We start from the raw sequence: 16,757 nt of genomic DNA, 5'->3' as shown, positions 1-16,757 counted from the left end.
AGGGTTGAAGTACAGATGACAAACTGAAAGCAATGTTGCAGCCTCTGTTATTTCTCTCTCTTTCACCAGCTGCCTCGTTCAGGGTTTAGCTCTCATTTGTTGAGGGTTTCTGAAGCTTTTGAGCACACGAGAAATGAATGCAGCTTTAAATCAGGGTCTAAAAGCCGTTTTAAGCTCCACAGGAAGAGCCCCACGATGTCAATCTCTTCCTTAATTTTTTTCAGCTCCGTCCTTCCTTTTTATCGTTCTATCAGCTCTAACCTCATGTGCCCTGTCTAGTTTGCCTGTTTTCTTTTTTTCTCTTAGTTGATACACAACAGGTTTTTCAAGACGCCGCCTCACTACAAAGGGCTATTTGTGAGTTTTAAACTGCAGGACTGAATTCTCTGCTCCAGTGTTTACCGGACAGCTGGGATGTTTCAGCTGCAGAAATTTCAAATTTTAAACTTTGTCAAGTTTTCTCCAAGAGCAGTGTGTGTGTGTGTGTGTGTGTTTCACTGCTTTGTTTTCTCAATTTTTGACTTTACAGAGGCTTCACTGTAATTATATACAGCAACTGCTTTGACCATTGTACAGATCACAAGCATCTTTTTGGTCCTTTAAGCCGCCACACTTAAGCAAAAATTGTGTTTTCAGTGATTTCCCCGAGCCAAAACTAACTCTGCTGACACTGTAGTTTTGTGGTTCCAGTTACAGCTGAGTGGATGGATGATTTTTAATGGTTGTCTTGTTTTACACCACAATCCGGTGAACGTGGCTTCGCTCAAACCTGCCAACACCAGTTACAAGTGAAGAGCTAGTGTCGAATAAATCTGATGAGAAGTGACACAGACAGTTTAGAGCATCCGGAGTGTTCCAGTGGTGTTAGTGAAATGTGTTTTCTTCATCTTTAAGTCAGGGAGGTGGATTTGCCATGCAGTTCATTTGTAATTAAAAGCACAGCAGAGAGGACAGAACAAAGAAGCTGAAGTGTTTCTACTGCCACAGAATCATGAAGCTGAACTCACACAGTCCACGTCTTTGAAATCATGTAACAGCTAGTTTAACACATAACAGAAAGTCACTTTTTAATAACCATTATTTCTTTTTCCTTCAGCTGTATTAACCTGAGCCGGCCGGAAGCTTGTTTTGGTGGGTGGGATTGTAACGGAACCCATAATGCAGCTGTGATTCTGAGCTCCAGCTGGTTATGGGGTCCGTTTCCATCCCACAATGCACAGGACATCGTGTGCGGACGAGCCGATGTCAACGCCTCTTCAACAAGAGGATACTCGAGCAGGGGTTCGTCCTTCCTGCCACAAACACAACTCTGTTTGAAAGTGTATTCATTGTAGTTGAAAACTTTATTGTTCCATAAATGAAAAAGCAATCAACTTAAAACAGTATAGAACAGTATAAAAGTATCTACAATAAAAATACACATCCCAGCTGACTGAGCCACGAGTAGAAAACCAAAGTCCACTCAGTTTAAAGTCCAGTCATTCTGACTCAGACAGGACATTTAAGGTGGAATTACAGGTGTGTTTCTCTCAAGTCAACAAGGAAAGTGAAACCAGTGAGGCTGTGCTGCCACGAGCAGGATGTACCAGAGCGGATGGCGTGAAGTCGGTCTGACGCAGGAGGTGTTTTTCCTCAATGACACGTTTTCTCCCGGATTGCTGGCGGCACGAAGCGCAACCGGGAATTTCGTGTCAGCCAAGAATGACACCTAGAGCAGCGGCTCGAGCGCTGGCTGAAGATTATTTTTAGTTTTTGGTTTTCCTGTAACGGATATTTCTAATAAATGTCAGCATTTGAAACACTTCCTGTGTTACTTTTATTTCAGCATCCATCACCATACATGATTCATGACCTGTGCTCCAAACAGCAGCGAACCCCTGAAGGGGGACGGGCTGAAACCTGATATCTACCTCCATGTGTGACACAGCAACTTTCTTTAAATGCCAATTTTCAACAGTGTGGCCAGCAGTTATTTCCTGAAGTCTCACTTTAGAACCGCTCTTACAGCATAAGAGTCTCCTACAGCAAAAGGGAGCAGCTGCCGGGGTGATATGTTCCGCTTTTGCTGAGGAGTCTGGTTCAGGGAACACGCTCAGGTGAGGCGGTGGGAGAGGTACAGTACATCCATCCATCCATCCATCCATCCATCCATCCATCCATCCATCCATCCATCCATCCATCCATCCAACACCGCTTTGTTTTTTGGGACTCATTTGTCTTCTTTCATGTTAACTGAGGGCTATGTTCACACTGCAGGTGTGTCCAAATGCAGATTTGCAGCCTCATGTGACTCAGACATGATTCTATGGACAGATTTTTAACAATATAACAACAATAATAATCTTTAAACACCTTTAAATCATGGGTAATGTTTGATATGCTCTATGTGATAATACATATGTAGTATAAATCCACCAAGTCTAGTTTTGAAGACGTGCTGCTGACCTCTCTCTGTTTACACTGAGAGGCAGCTGGATTCAGGAGATCACATGATGAGAGGTCCATCTTGCCAGGCTTCAAGTTTCAGTGCTTGTGGCTGAAGCACAGTCACTCAGACCAACCAGCACCTTATGAGGAACTGCTATGGGCGTGCTTTAGGCGTTTTCAGCACCACTGCCAGTTCACAGTTGGGTTGTTAAAGGGTCAACTAAGGCCTGCAGTGCGAACACGGCCTGTTTTTAAACCTACTGTTTGTACCAAGTGAGCAGAGTTGTGGTTAAAGGCGAGATGATCTCACTGACTTATCTTTCCTTACGCTCAACAGTACGGTGAAAACAAAAGGAGTGTGGGCGTAGGCACTCGTCAGCTGGTAAAGGAGAGGGACAGAAGTGTTGCCTACACCTGAATAACCATGCGGTACGCCATCGTCGCTCACACGGGGTATCAGTCAGGGACCTGAAGGTGCTGAAGGTGAAGGGAACCGAGAGAGTATCCTGTCCACCAGCTCAAGCTGTCTCTCGTGGTTTTCTCGGCTGATCCGCTCATGCATGGCTACCAGCTGACTCATTAGATTGTTCTGCATTTCCTTCTCATGGTCCATTAACCTCTGTAGCCGGGCGTCCTCCTGCGCCTGCATAGACGCGTCCATCTCTCTGAGCTGGGCGACTGTTGCTGACACCAGCGTAGAGACTTGCTCCATCACCGTCGTTTTCTTCTTCTTCGATGGAACTGTGAACACTAGGAAACAAAAGAGGCGATACAGCGTCTTAATAACATGTTTTTTATTGTTCAGCTAGAGGTTAAACCACTGAGTGCACCGTGATTAAAAGTGGATAAAAACACTTCAGTCTCCACCAGAAGAGGACAAATAGCATGGGGCAGACAGGTTGGAGGTTGTTAAATCTACAGGACCAAATGATCACCAGCTCACATGTTTTAGACAAACTGTACGCTGCCGCCACAAAATACAGATGCATTTAGACTACAAAGAGATAAAGGTGATGCCCTCTGGGAAAAATGGAGCACCTATATTTCAAGAAGAGGTGATAACCGGTCTTAATGTTTTATATATTTCGCTACAAAGAAAAATGACCATATTGTTCTAATTGTGGCGACCTACTCACAACCCCATGGTTCTTCTATGTTTTGTTCCTATGAATGTGCCCATGTGTATGTGTGCAATTATATATGTTTACGATTATTTGGTCACATGGGTGTACAGTAAGTGAGTATGTGCAAACATATGTTTAGGTACATATATTTTTTATTTGTTTTCTTTCTTTTATAATGTTTCTTTGTATCAACAAGGACACTTTTCGGTTAGGATTTGTCTGTATAAAAAACCTTGAAAAATAAAGTATATATATATATATAAAAAAAAATACAGACGCATTTGCAGCTGCGCCTGATCGAAGTCAGAGGAGATATCACTTTTTCTAGTTCTTAAAAACCATCATGATTCTTTCATCCTGATGTTATCTCCAGAGAATTTATAGGGGTAGAGAGACGTGCACGTGGGCTACCTGTCTGACTCCATGTGAGAGGAGTCAATAACAACATTCAGATAAATTTGGTCTACTTTGGTATGTTTTGCTGTAGCACATGGTGGGAAGTTTCTCACCATGACTCCATACAGATGCCAGTGCAGCAACCAAAGCTTGCACCTCTACAGGCCAACAGGCTCCAGACTGAAGGAAGCTGACCCTGGAGCTGCTCAGGTCACTCTGTGGGCTTTGTTATGATCGTCTGTTTGACTCACTGTCTGACAAGGGAATCATTTAAATACCAAATATCACATGTCTCTCTCACACACACACACACACACACACACACACACACACACACACACACACACACACACACACACACACACACACACACACACACACACACACGACCCTGCAGCTGTCTTTCCTGAGCACAATAACAACAGAACCACCTGAACTTACTGGCGTTGTTGGGCTGGAGCTGCTCTGACGGGCTGTACTGCTCCTCCTCGTCCTCCGCTTCCACTGGACCCAGATGCTTGTTGATCTCCCTCTCGTCAACTTCGTCCCAGAGGCTGACCACGACCCCATGGTGCTCCTCGCTGATGGCAGGCGGCTGCGGAGGAAGCGGTGGCGATGGAGGAGAGGGCGCGGGTGGCGGCGTGGGGCTCCGCTGTCGCTTCACCGGGTTGCCCACGGGGACATTCCCGAACACCCGGTGGCACTGCTCATAAAAGGGCCAGTCGACGCGGTCGCTCCCGCAGCGGGTCTTCTGCTGGTGATACTTGATGTACTGCTTCCTCAGCGCCTTCAGTTTGCTGATCACCTGCATGTGAGACCTGTACACCCCCCTCTCCGCCAGCAGTTTGGTCATCCTGTTGTAAACTACCGAGTCCTTCACCGTGCCGGTGATCTGGTTTCGGATCGCCTCCGAGCCCCGGATGGTCAGAAGTTCTTTGATTTCGTTCTCCTGCCAGTTGTGCATCCTCTCGGCCGTGGGGGATTGAGCTGCTGGAGCGTCTCAACTTATTACAAACGCCTTCGTTGTATGTTTGCGCTCAATGCGTCACATTTGTGCGCCGGAAGAAGACGCGCTCAAAGATATGTTGAGAGGGAGCGTTCACTCAGCAGCGACAAAACATGGACTAAGCATAGAAGTATGAAAATAATGATAAGTTGGTTTATAAAACACATTAAAAAAAAGAAAAAGAAACAGACATTAAAGCAAATGACAAGCTAAAAACAAAAGGCAGAAAACAACTTTTTCATGTTTTTGTTATTTATTTATTTATTTATTTTACCATATTATTAATTACAGCACCTAGATAATCACAGTGCCATTAAATCATAAATGAATGAAATAAAAAAAAATACTTTATTAAATACAAGATAAATCCTGTTTGAATGAAAAGTCAGTTCTCAGTATTAGTGATCTGGAGGTTGCAGTTTTCCACATCACACTGGTGTATGATGATATTGAACCATGACTGGATCCACACTAGTTATTCTACTAGGGAGGGGTGGGCTTTAATCATCATAATCATCATAATCATCATCATCATCATCATCATCATCACCATAAGCTGCAAGGGTTGTGGCTAACGATTGTTTTCATGGTTGATAAATCAGACAATCATTCGGTCTATAAGATGCCAGAAAGAAGTAAAAATAAAAATGCCCATCACAATTTCCTGTAATAAATTCAAATTCAATTTTATTTATTGATTAAGATAAATAATCCAAACAGTGCAAAACTCAGAAGTATTCAGTTTACAACCACAAGAGCAAATATTCATAGAGAGAAGCTGGAACATGTGAGCGCTTTAAAAGTAACTTCAGTGATAAATTACCAAAATTGTTGCTTTCTGTTGATTAACTTATGGATTTAATAACCATCACAGCACGTTTTTTAAACCGTAATATAAGCAGTTATTAGTATTTTAAGTAGTGGTAGTAGCAGTGATATTACTGACAAAGCTCATAATTAACATGAGATGTGTGTTGCAGATACACAACATGGCCAAAAGTACGAAGACATTGCACTCACTCATTCCAAAACTATGGGTATTAATACGCTCTTACGAACAGCAGATTTTTCTGCCACAAGAGCTTCAGTGAAATTGAATGCAAGATTAAAATAAGAAAACAGAATCAGGAGAATAAATATGACAGTGCACTGCACAGGCTTTTCCAGCCTGCATGCATTATTGGCAGCGACATCAGAGAAGAAGCATTTCTCTGTTTAAACGCAAAGTCTCTCTTTACAGATCTTGCCATTTCTTTTTCACCAAGGTCTGCAACCTTAGAAACATTAAATCCATTTGACAATATTAAGTCCAGGGTGCGCTCCTTAATATCCAGAATACAAAACCCTGCTTTATAGTGCTGCTAACCATGAATGTTAGAATTACCAACAGTCACCGCACAGTTAAAGTCAATAAAGACGGAAGACAGCAGTTCAGCAAAGACATTTAAAAAATTGCATAATATTTAGGTGGCCCGTAGATGCTTGAACAACTGAACTCAAATGGACAGCAGCATTTTAATCTAAAAAATAAAAATAAATAAATAATAAACAAGAAACACATCAGCAGATATTGCTGTATTCCACATGAATATGTGTCCGTATACTTTTGGCCACGTACTGCAGTTCAGATTGCAGTTCATGTACCGCACACTGGACGGCGCTATTTGGATCAGGTCCGACACGGAAATTCACCTCGGAAGAAACACTGGTTGCACTTCAGTAGTTCCGCCAGGGGAAAAAAAGCCAATGCAGTCCTCGTTTACGGCAAACATCTGACATCGACCACTGATTAACCGCACGGCTGGAAGCGGGCATGTATCTCGGCTGCGCTGAAGCTTAACACAGCCTGTATCAGCACCAGAAGATATGTGCAGAGTGTGGATGTGTTGATAGCCTCGCAGCGAGCTCACCTGTTTGTGTTGTGGTGGTGGTGGTGATGGAGAATATCGAGGAGTCTTCGCCCCTCCGGATCACTCCGACCGTCCGGGCGCTGAGCTCCGCACTGCGGGGGAAGCGTGACAATGTGCCCGAACCCAGACGGGAAAACGGCGACAGGATATTCCCAGAACCGGAGAAGCTTTGGTTCAAGGAGAGCAGCGCAAAAAATCTGCGTAACAGGGACTTCTTGTCGCCGACCACGATGCTTCACACGCTGTACGCTGACGGACAGGTCGGTTTTGCTCGTGCCTGTTGGGTTCGCCAGTATTTTAATGGGTGTTATAAAAATGTTGAATTCACGGTGTTATCATTGTCAGTTAACGTAGACACCGGTTTGGTTAAAAAGCTCTTTGTAGAAACACGAATCATCGCTCGACACTCACATTTAACGGTATCTTGTCGCCGCTGATGTTAAGACACATCGTAACACGTAAAACTTCTTACGGAATGCTAAGGAAGTCTATAATTTATTCTTCCGCTGAGCAGTATAGTTCCTGGCCAGCTGCTAAAGATGTTAGCTAAGGTGAGGGTGGTGGGTAAGCGTAGTAATATTTAAATGGCCGGAAGGTGTTTTCAATTTCGAACGTGACTCGGCCAATAGGAACAGAGGACGGGTCTATCTGCTTTACAATGCTCAGTCGAGTCAGCTGTGTGGAAAACAAGGTTACCGGCGTGAATCCATGACCCTAAAATCCTGGATATGTTTGAATGATACTGACACGTCCGAACAACCCGATTTGCTCAGTGGCCGCTGACTTTGCTCCATCATGATCGACCAGACACTACCAGCCCGGGGCACTAATTATTAACCCACGAGTGGCAGTGCAATATGGGTCAGACGGACACGCACAGAAACGCGCAGATAACTGTGCACTGCGGCTCGAGTGGCGCAAAACGCGCAGAGGCCTATTGCGTAGCTTGGAAAATGTGACGTTATGAAGATCATGTCCCTTCTTAACACACGCGTCTTTCATGGCACGTTGCGTCCGTGGGCGTGTTCCTGCATCCTCCTGGAGGAAGATGCTCGTGTATTTTTCCTGTAGTACACTTTACAGATGCACTCGTATGGGGTTTGAAGGAGAGACCAAATCTGACATATTTCCACTGACAGTGGTACACGTAATCTTGCACAAATGCACGTGCAAAATAGAGTAAAGTTTCTCAGGCATGCATATCTTCAGATGAGAGCTTAAAAAACAACCACTAAACACGCATGTGTTCTGTATTTCTAAGTAAATACAGTAAATAGTGAAAGTATTCAATGAAATACTAATGTAAAGCTGTCTCAACGTGCAAATTCTCTACACAAATGTTGCTTTTTAACAAAGATATCTTACAATAACTTATATACTTTGCACATATACACATGTAATAACCTGAATTTTGCCCACGTCTTTCCCTCCTCACACATTCACATATTCTGTGTTCATGCATGCATGTATACAAGTCTCTAATCATTCCGTCTGTCCTCCCAGGTTCCTCCAGCAGTGATGTCCAGGGTCCTGTCCCTCTGTGGCAGTGGGGTCCTCCCTGTGGCTGGTGGGGAGGTAATGGGTGAGGGGCTGAGGGTGAGGGTGGACCGAGCTGCAGCTTTCAGGGCAGTCCTGGCAGGTGGAGCCGCAGAGTACCTGAAGCCCTCAAGTCAGAGGCAAGGCTGCGTGGTGCTCAACTGCCCCGCACTGCACCCTAAACCCAACACACCCACCCCTGATACACTGACTCTGGGTCAGCTGAGGACTGTTTTGCTGGCTGACCACATGGGGGCACTGTTGAGAAGACAGGGGTGAGTCTGTAGGGAATTTCCAGAAAGGGAAGGTAATGATCAAATGAACACGCTCCTGATTGGCAGATGAATGGCTTATGAAAACACTTGTTAGTTGCAGCTATAGATTTGAAATGCTGCTGTAATCTGACCCAATCTCCTTACCTGTCTCAGATTTGCAGTGTCCTATTGTCCCACACTTCCTGAAGACAGCGACATCGTCACCTTTCTCCGAGCTCTGGGCATCGATTGGCCGACAGCCCCAGCCAATTGGACCAATGAGGAACGGGAGGAGAAAATTCAGGAGGCACTGGAGAACTGCCCCTACAAGGAAAGGGAGACAGAGAGAGGAAGGAGGACCAGCGGAGGAGGAGGAGGAGGAGGAGGAGGAAGGAAGGTGGAGGAAGGGGAGAACGAGGGAGCGCTGAGGGTCAACCTGAAAAGAGTGTTCCAGGAGGAGGGGTTGCTGGGATACGACCCCAGCCTCGGTACCTGCACAGGTGAGGCCACAAGAGGGCTTATTTGATATCATAACTCTAAATCTACAATATGACCTTTTTAGATTTCTGTTTGTGTATGAATTAAATAACCAGATACAGTGTATTAATTATGAGCTTTAGAAGTGCTGGTAGGTAGATTTTATTTATTTTGTAGCCTTTGGGAAGAGCCAAGCTCACTGTTTCCCCATGGTTCCGGTCGTCATGCTAAGCTAAGCTAGCTTTCTCCTGGTTTTGGGTCTATACTTAAAGATGCCCTGTGGAGTTTCCATGTACACTAACAAAAGTGATGAAATGTTACTCATCAGAAAGCATGTCAAAAAATGTGTCGAGTGCATTTCCTTCCTCATCAAACATTTGCAAAGATGATTTTTCTTATATGTGTGAACCTTGCATCATTTACATCCAGGATCACTAGCTAGCACTCCTCCCTTGATGATGCATTGCTGTGTATCTTGCAGCATCACCACCACCTATTGATCAGTGGAATAGTGTGAAACCATTGGCTGGATGGTTTATCACATCGAACCTTGAATGGACAGAAAGGAAATGGAAAGCCCACAATCGTATTTCCCAGCATGTTGAACTATTCCTTTGATAAACTGGCAGTGTTTCATGTGTTATTAAATCTGTACATAAGAGAAAAGAAAAGTAGGATAACAGATAATTGGTACTGTATATTTGCTGGTAAGACATTGTTGGTATATCTGTTTCAGTACACAGAGACAGCGTTTCCCACTTGGCACAGCTGGACCTCGCCACAGCCGACTGCACAGTGAGAGACGCACGCATGCACGCATGCACACACACACACACACACGCACACACACACACACACACACACACACACACACACACACACACACACAGAGTCTATGAGCACACCTTGATGATTTCCTTTTCTCTTTTTCAAAACGACAGACAAACAAAGCATTGATTTGTATATCCTTGCTGGCTCTTTCACAGGTAGCCATGGCAACAGCGTTACATGTGACTTCCTGTCAGGATGAGTTTCGCCAGCAGCAGATAGCGGTGTTGTGGAGAGCCAGTGGAGCAGCACACACACAGGTAACCTCACACACACACACGCACACACACACACACACACACACACACACGCACGCACGCACGCACGCACGCACGCACGCACGCACGCACGCACGCACACACACACACACACACACACACACACACACCTGTGTGTTCCTATTTTTACCTGCTCTGCTGTGTCTGCAGAGACATCTGGTGTGTGGGCCTGTGAAGACTCCTGGGTCTCACCTCACTGCTGCACAGTACCTGCAGTAAGAAACATCACTTTCTTTGTCTGCGGTTGTGTCTCTTGTCTCCTGCTTTTTCTCACCGTTTCTGTCTAGGCTTTGTGTTTTCCCTCTGCCTCCACCTGTCCTGCACTGTTTCTCCATCAGACAAATGTTTATTATCACGAACGACACTCTCACTCGGATCCTCCCTGCACTGTAAAGTTTCAGTTCTAATTAGACTGAATCAAAGGAGCACTAGTGGGCGTTGACGGTGCTTTTCTTCAGCTCCAGATTATTGCTGTGTATTTTTAGTGCAGCTGTCTGTGTAAATGAGGCTTCCATTGTTTCTTTTTCTCCTTGTCTCCTCCAGGCTGAGAAGAGGTCAGATGAAGGAGGCCTCAGAGATGAAATATGGAGATCAAGTAGAAGGTGTGTGTACAAACAAAGACGTGTGTGCATTTATGTGCATGATCGTTGTTAATCATCCCTGTTTCTAAAACCGGCTGATGCTAATTGCCATTAAAGTGACATATCCAGATCAAGTGAATGAAGTGGAATGAATAGTGCCTCCTCTTTCTCCCTGTCCTCTTATAGGTCAGACATGGGATGACATCATCAGGGTCATGACCTCTGCCACTGTCAGATTTGAGCTGCTGTCAACAGTCCACACCAGTCCTGTGAGTCATCACGACAGTGGTGTGTTTGCACCTGAACGTGTCGTGCAGGTGGCGTGGTGCCATGCTGCCCATACTGATGATTAAGAACCACTGTGTTTGACTTGAAGAGCTTGACAGTTCTGAGCGCCTGTCTTTTCACGCAGAAGTGGATGACAGTCGGCTCTTTGATGTAATTAGCCGAGTCAGAATGATTGACGGCAGTCTGTTTAGGTGACACTGGACGTCCAGAGGGAAGGGGGCGTGTCCACCAAAGGACCGAGAGGAGGAGTGTTTGTGATGTACAACTGTGCCAGACTGCACACGCTGTTCGACAGCTACGAGAGAGGAGTGGAGAAGGGTGAGAGTTGTGCTTGGCAAGAGATTCGTGTTTTGTTTCTTAAAAAGTTCTGCAGCAGAGTGATGATATGCTCTGATCAGTCACAGCCTGAAGTGTCCCATTCAACACTTTTTAAAAATGAATACCATCAACTGTGTTAGCTTTGTTTAGAAATACAACATGATGACGACTGAAGTCTGAATTGTCAATTTACTGCACACTGCTGAACTACGGAGAGTTTGTTTAATAAGGGAATGATTTTGGACACAGCATTGTCACTTTGTCATAAACTAAATAGTCACAGACTATTTAACGCTGTGAAAGACATCCTGAAAATTGGATATCAAAAAGCTTGCATGTGTTCAAGACTTGCAGAGGTGCTACAGAAGAAATTCTGAGGGTAAGAGATTATTTCAGGTAGTTTCACAGGCACAGTTTTATTTATGAGTAGTTTAAGAATAAAACACATTTATAAAACTTGTTGTTTTGGCTTTGTGACTTTGGGAATATGTCATGTTTCCCATTAGTAAGTGAGGGCTAACAGACAGCTGCTTCTGCTCATTCGGCAGAAAACATGACTCACATATGCAGATGTTTGCGTTATGTAGCACTGCGAGACTTGAAATGTAATTGACAGGTTATCCACACTCAGTTAACAGTGATCTGTGTCATTTCTGGTTGAATGTAAGTACTGTTGTTGTTGTTGTTGTTGTTGTTGTTGTCTTGGGAAGAAAACTGTGCTTGCTTATAGGGGAATTGCTGGTTCTGTGTTTACATTACATTCTGTATTTACACTGGTTCGCCTTGTATTTACATTTCTACAGTAGATTTTGAAAAAAGTATTTATAAGTATAAGTTGAATTCTGTGGATCGGCACAAATATTCATGTGGTTTTCTGACTTTTTATCTACAGGTCTATACCCAGAAATCCCTGAAGGCTCCCAGCTGGACTTCTCCGCTCTGAAAGAAGAGGTGCCATTTTGTTATCTTCTGTGCTTCCAGTTCTTCCGACGGCCCGTTATTCCGAAATCCCAATAGGCTGAAAAGTGTCCCATTGGACCAAAGACCAATTTGTGCGACAGCCCTTTATCCTGCCTAATCGGCTTGTGTCCGTTGCCTGATAAGGGTTGGAAAAAAAATGTCAGGGTCAGGTCTTCGCGGACTATTGGTGGGAAAACAAATCACAGAGGGAGAGTGTGGATTTTCTTTCCATCCTGTAGAAGTTTTTCCTGAGTAATGGGCTGTGGGGCTGTGGGGACAGTGGCGTGGCGCCCTCTGTGCTCTGCTCTGTCACTTCTTTCATTTTTCATTTTGTTAAACTGTAAACTGTCCTCACGCTGTCCTTGTGTTTTGACGGACAGGGTGAGTGGCTTCTCCTGTTCAATTACCTCATTCCGTTCTCCGAGCTGTTGGACCAATCAGGACAGGCGTTAGACTGTGAAGGCGGAGGGGCCAGAGTCAATATTAAGACTGAACAGGTATTGAGATGAGCTCAATATCGATCCAAAGGCAACCACTTGTGTGTATTAAACCAGAGTCTGCTGTGAAGATGCTTCTCTAACTCATATCGCTGTCTGTGTTCCTCAGATCTGTAAATTTCTCGTGTCTCTCAGCAAAGACTTCAGCTCGTACTACAACAGAGTCCATGTGCTGGGGGTGAGGATGTGTTTCCTGTACATGTCATGTCTAAATGCATTCATTTATTCACTGAAAAGGGATTAAAACCACAAGAGATGTTCATGCCTGCAGTGAGTTTGTGTGGATGAATGTCTAAAAATATCTATTTATTTAGGTTTGTGTATGTTCTGTCTTCTTCTTGTACAACATATGGAGATTAGTGTTTTAATAGCCCAATAGCCTGGTGACTAAGATTACTGATACAGTAATCTACTCTAGAACTGAGTAGGACGGTAGCAAAATTTTATTTCCTCTCTTTCCTTCCAGGAGCCGTTGCCTCATCTCTTCAACCAGATGTTTTGTCGTCTGTATCTGTTACGAGCTTTGAGAGAGCTCTACCACAGCGCTCTGGACATCCTGAACCTTCCCCCCATCAGGCAGCTATAGCCTCGGCATAATTCACGCATCCTGTGATCACTGTTAGCCCGACCACCCCACCCACCTCACACACACACACACACACACACACACACACACACACACACACACACACACACACACACACACACACACACACACACACACACACACACACACACATTTTGCAATTGTAGCTTCACCACATACACACATCATTTAGAGATGAAAATGCGTCCAGTTAATGTCTGATGTCTTTCGGGTAAATATGACTGCAATCAGCTGGTTAGCTTAGCTTAGCATAAAGACTGGACGTGGGGGGAAACAGCTAGTGTCTCTGAAGCCCACTAATTAGCATGTTTTATGTTGCACAAACCTGTGTGGAAATGTTTGAAGGAGGATTATGACACATAACTGCACAAAGTTAATGTCCTGCACGAGGAATAGTCCAACACATAACCCCCCCCATAAGTTTTTATACTTTGTTTTTGTAGACAGTAAACAAACGAGAATCAGTGGGTTATATATATACGCACACACACGCACACACACACACACACACACACACACACACACACACACACACACACACACACACACACACACACACACATGAGAGTGTTATTAGTCCTATCCTCTAACTCTCAGTAAGAAAAGAAATAAGTGCATTTCCCAAAATGTGTAGTATTCCTTTAAATTTGGATTAGGGTGGGAGGACAGTATTTCCCTCCCATAAGCATACCAGGCATTAGAACTTTTTTTTTTTGTGAAGCCCTACTTTGTAATTTTTAAACTCCACTCTAATCACGCTGCCGTACAGCAAGTTTAGATGCCTTTTGACCGAAGCAGGGCATTTACAATCATGGTGCCAAGCTCCCACCAGTAGCCACAATGTCCCATCTGAGCCGTAGTAAGACTTACTGAACTTTCTGAATCAGCTCGTTTTCTGACAGCACCCCCCTGCTTAATGTTGCTGAAAGCCTCCCCTCTTTGAAACACATGTAAGTGTCTTAGTCACTGCCTCAAGACATTTCTTTTTACTTTTTAATAAGCCTTGTTCGGCTGATCACGTGTGTTACCCAGCTTGCATTTCTCAATGCCACAGGAATATTTATTGTCAGAAATCTGTACAGAATATATATTCTGCGTGCGAGTCTTAATTGCTGTGTTCATACTATTATTCAGAGCCCCCCGGTTAATCACATTCATCCTGTTTGACAAATCACAGATGTCCAGTATCAGCCGACATGTACCAGATGTAACAGGTGCTCATAAGTTATTGACAGAACCCGTACATTAGCAGCATTTAGGGCATCGTGCCATAAAGTTAGGAAATGCATGACAAGGCATGAAAATAATATATATGAAGAGTTTTATGCCAAAAAATGTTATTTATAAATTTTGGTATGGGAAAATAATGACCTGAAACGTGTTGCCATTCCAGTTAATGACTGTCTGTTAAATTGTGCCATAGCTCGTTTGAACTTTCTCTTTTTTTAAAGTGAATATCTCATGTTGGAAGAAAACAGTAAATGTTCAGTATCAGATATCTTTCCAACTCACTCCTCACTGCACGAAATGTTGTTTGATCCCTGCCGATGTTGCTTGTCCCTGAAACATCTGTGTATTATTTTCCATGGACTTTTTTTCTTTGATGTTTTATTTCCTATAGAAAAGGGAATGGGATGTTTTTAATATGCTGATTTATTTACAGTGACTGTCTTGTTATCCATGGATGTGATGTATTAAAGCAGGAGAGATGCAGAATGAGGGACTTTGATATGTTCCTTTCTTATATAGTCTCACTGTATCTGTAAACAGATGGACTGTATGTAATACAGTATGTTCAGCCATCGTGTGTTTCTCTTGCTGCCGTGTTTTCACCCTCAGGCCTCAACATCTCTGACCTTCTTCTCCCATCTCTCCTTCTATTCATCCTAACTCCATCTCTGTGGTATGAGCCCTCATATCCCTTTATTCTGTCCTGTATTATATACTCAGATTATATACTCATTATATACGCTTACCTGTCCTTTAGCCTCACTGGTTTTGGAAGTTCAAGTACCTGCCTGTTCATTTTCTTCATGGAGATTTTGGAAAATACTGAAATGAAGGGTTTTCAGCTGCAAGGTGACTCAAATGTTTTTAACAATAGAGAGTCAAGAGAAATACTGATTCTCATCTTGTTTCAACAGTAAAAACGTTCCTTCCTGTCCTATTCTCTGACCCTGAAGTGTATCTGCCCCTACTGTCAAACTTGTCTCCTACACACATCTGCCCGCCTACAGTTTCTGTGTCTTTCCTGTCTGCAGTATTAAAATAACCATGGCAGACTCTCGCTGTGTGTTTGTCTCTGGCTTCAGGGAAGATGCTGATACTGTTATTCTATAGATTAAACCCCTCGTGCTCCATTATCGCACACTGCCCTTAGGCCACCATGGATCCAATAATAGCCACACACTGCAAGGATATACAGTATATGCAGTTAAGAGTCATCCATCACTGCAGATGCAACCTTGGTGATGCGATGTGCCGTTTGTCTTTGGCCTTGTTCTCTGTTTATATCCCTCCTCATGCTTGGATTCCTAACTTGATGTTTTCTTCGCTCCTCTCTGCCAATCATCACTGCTTTCAGTCCTCATTTATGAAAAGGAAGGCTCAGATTAACGGCTGATTAAAAGCCAAAGTTTATCTGAAAAACCTGACTTTAATTCCAAATTTGAGGGGCTACATCACATTTCTGCTCAGATTTTTCTATGGTTCATCACAGGCTAAAGTAATTGATTTTTATGAATGACCCAGGCTGTGAATCCTGTGGTGAATTTATTTGCTCTTATGAAATGGTTATAGTCCAGTATGAAGTGAGAGACAGCTTGGTATTTTAGAAATGCGGCCCTCTGCTGACTTTGACATGGTGTTCTTCCTAGTTGAAAGTCCTGCTGCTTTTCCTCCATCTCTACATATACAGTGATAATAATACAAACCTGTGTGCTGTATAACACACACACTGTGATGCACCTTTCATCCTTGTTCTCATGAGTAAACCAGTATCAAAACACTTGGTTCTCCTGCCCTCAGATTGAAAATTCCTTCTAATTTTATATGCAAATACATACAGATGCAAATGTGTTTATGATGCCATCTGTACCCTGTTGTCTTTCCTGTCATTTCTTATGTTCCTTATGTAAATCCTTCCTTTCTTCCACATTTTCTATCTTGCTTGTTCCATATTTGTTCTCTCTGTGCAGTCAGTGATAAGAAAAACAAAAAGTCGAATGAAATACTAACAAGTAATATATATATATATTAAATACTTATACT

The 16,757-nt window shown here is 43.6% G+C and overlaps 2 protein-coding genes across 4 annotated transcripts; one reads left to right on the top strand and one right to left on the bottom strand.

Moving 5' to 3' along the window:
• Positions 1 to 1,327: 1,327 nt before the first annotated feature.
• On the bottom strand, positions 1,328 to 5,001 carry LOC139335332 (uncharacterized). The gene is made up of 2 exons (XM_070968889.1): positions 4,389 to 5,001; positions 1,328 to 3,177 (listed from the first exon to the last, which is right to left on the bottom strand). The coding sequence occupies exons 1-2, from the start codon at positions 4,909 to 4,911 to the stop codon at positions 2,888 to 2,890; spliced, it is 813 nt and encodes a 270-aa protein (XP_070824990.1). The 5' UTR covers positions 4,912 to 5,001; the 3' UTR covers positions 1,328 to 2,887.
• Positions 5,002 to 5,630: 629 nt separating this feature from the next.
• On the top strand, positions 5,631 to 16,366 carry dalrd3 (DALR anticodon binding domain containing 3). 3 transcript variants are annotated; one of them, XR_011602433.1, is made up of 14 exons: positions 5,631 to 7,123; positions 8,367 to 8,674; positions 8,828 to 9,153; positions 9,867 to 9,925; positions 10,117 to 10,218; positions 10,387 to 10,451; positions 10,780 to 10,838; positions 11,004 to 11,086; positions 11,297 to 11,423; positions 12,316 to 12,374; positions 12,764 to 12,880; positions 12,990 to 13,058; positions 13,347 to 13,521; positions 13,595 to 16,366. XR_011602433.1 is itself a non-coding variant. In XM_070969356.1 (13 exons), the coding sequence occupies exons 1-13, from the start codon at positions 6,890 to 6,892 to the stop codon at positions 13,464 to 13,466; spliced, it is 1,728 nt and encodes a 575-aa protein (XP_070825457.1). In that variant the 5' UTR covers positions 5,631 to 6,889; the 3' UTR covers positions 13,467 to 16,366. The 3 variants fall into 3 exon arrangements, 1 of the variants encoding a protein (XP_070825457.1); XR_011602432.1 differs by having other exon boundaries at positions 13,591 to 16,366; XM_070969356.1 differs by having other exon boundaries at positions 13,347 to 16,366.
• The last annotated feature ends 391 nt before the right edge of the window (positions 16,367 to 16,757 follow it).

Source organism: Chaetodon trifascialis, chromosome 8 (genome assembly GCF_039877785.1).
Source record: "Chaetodon trifascialis isolate fChaTrf1 chromosome 8, fChaTrf1.hap1, whole genome shotgun sequence".
Classification (NCBI taxonomy): Eukaryota; Metazoa; Chordata; class Actinopteri; order Chaetodontiformes; family Chaetodontidae; genus Chaetodon; species Chaetodon trifascialis.
Note: the sequence above shows the minus strand (reverse complement) of the source record. Positions and strands in the feature narration are given on the sequence as shown.

Excerpts from the sequence above, each read along its gene's own strand:
- dalrd3 (XM_070969356.1), top strand. The coding sequence starts at position 6,890 with ATGGAGAATATCGAGGAGTCTTCGCCCCTCCGGATCACTCCGACCGTC. Across the intron at positions 12,375-12,763 it reads TCTCCGCTCTGAAAGAAGAG|GGTGAGTGGCTTCTCCTGTT; the intron begins GTGCCATTTTGT and ends TTTGACGGACAG. Across the intron at positions 12,881-12,989 it reads TCAATATTAAGACTGAACAG|ATCTGTAAATTTCTCGTGTC; the intron begins GTATTGAGATGA and ends TGTGTTCCTCAG.
- LOC139335332 (XM_070968889.1), bottom strand. The coding sequence starts at position 4,911 with ATGCACAACTGGCAGGAGAACGAAATCAAAGAACTTCTGACCATCCGG. Across the intron at positions 3,178-4,388 it reads GCTCCAGCCCAACAACGCCA|TGTTCACAGTTCCATCGAAG; the intron begins GTAAGTTCAGGT and ends TTTGTTTCCTAG.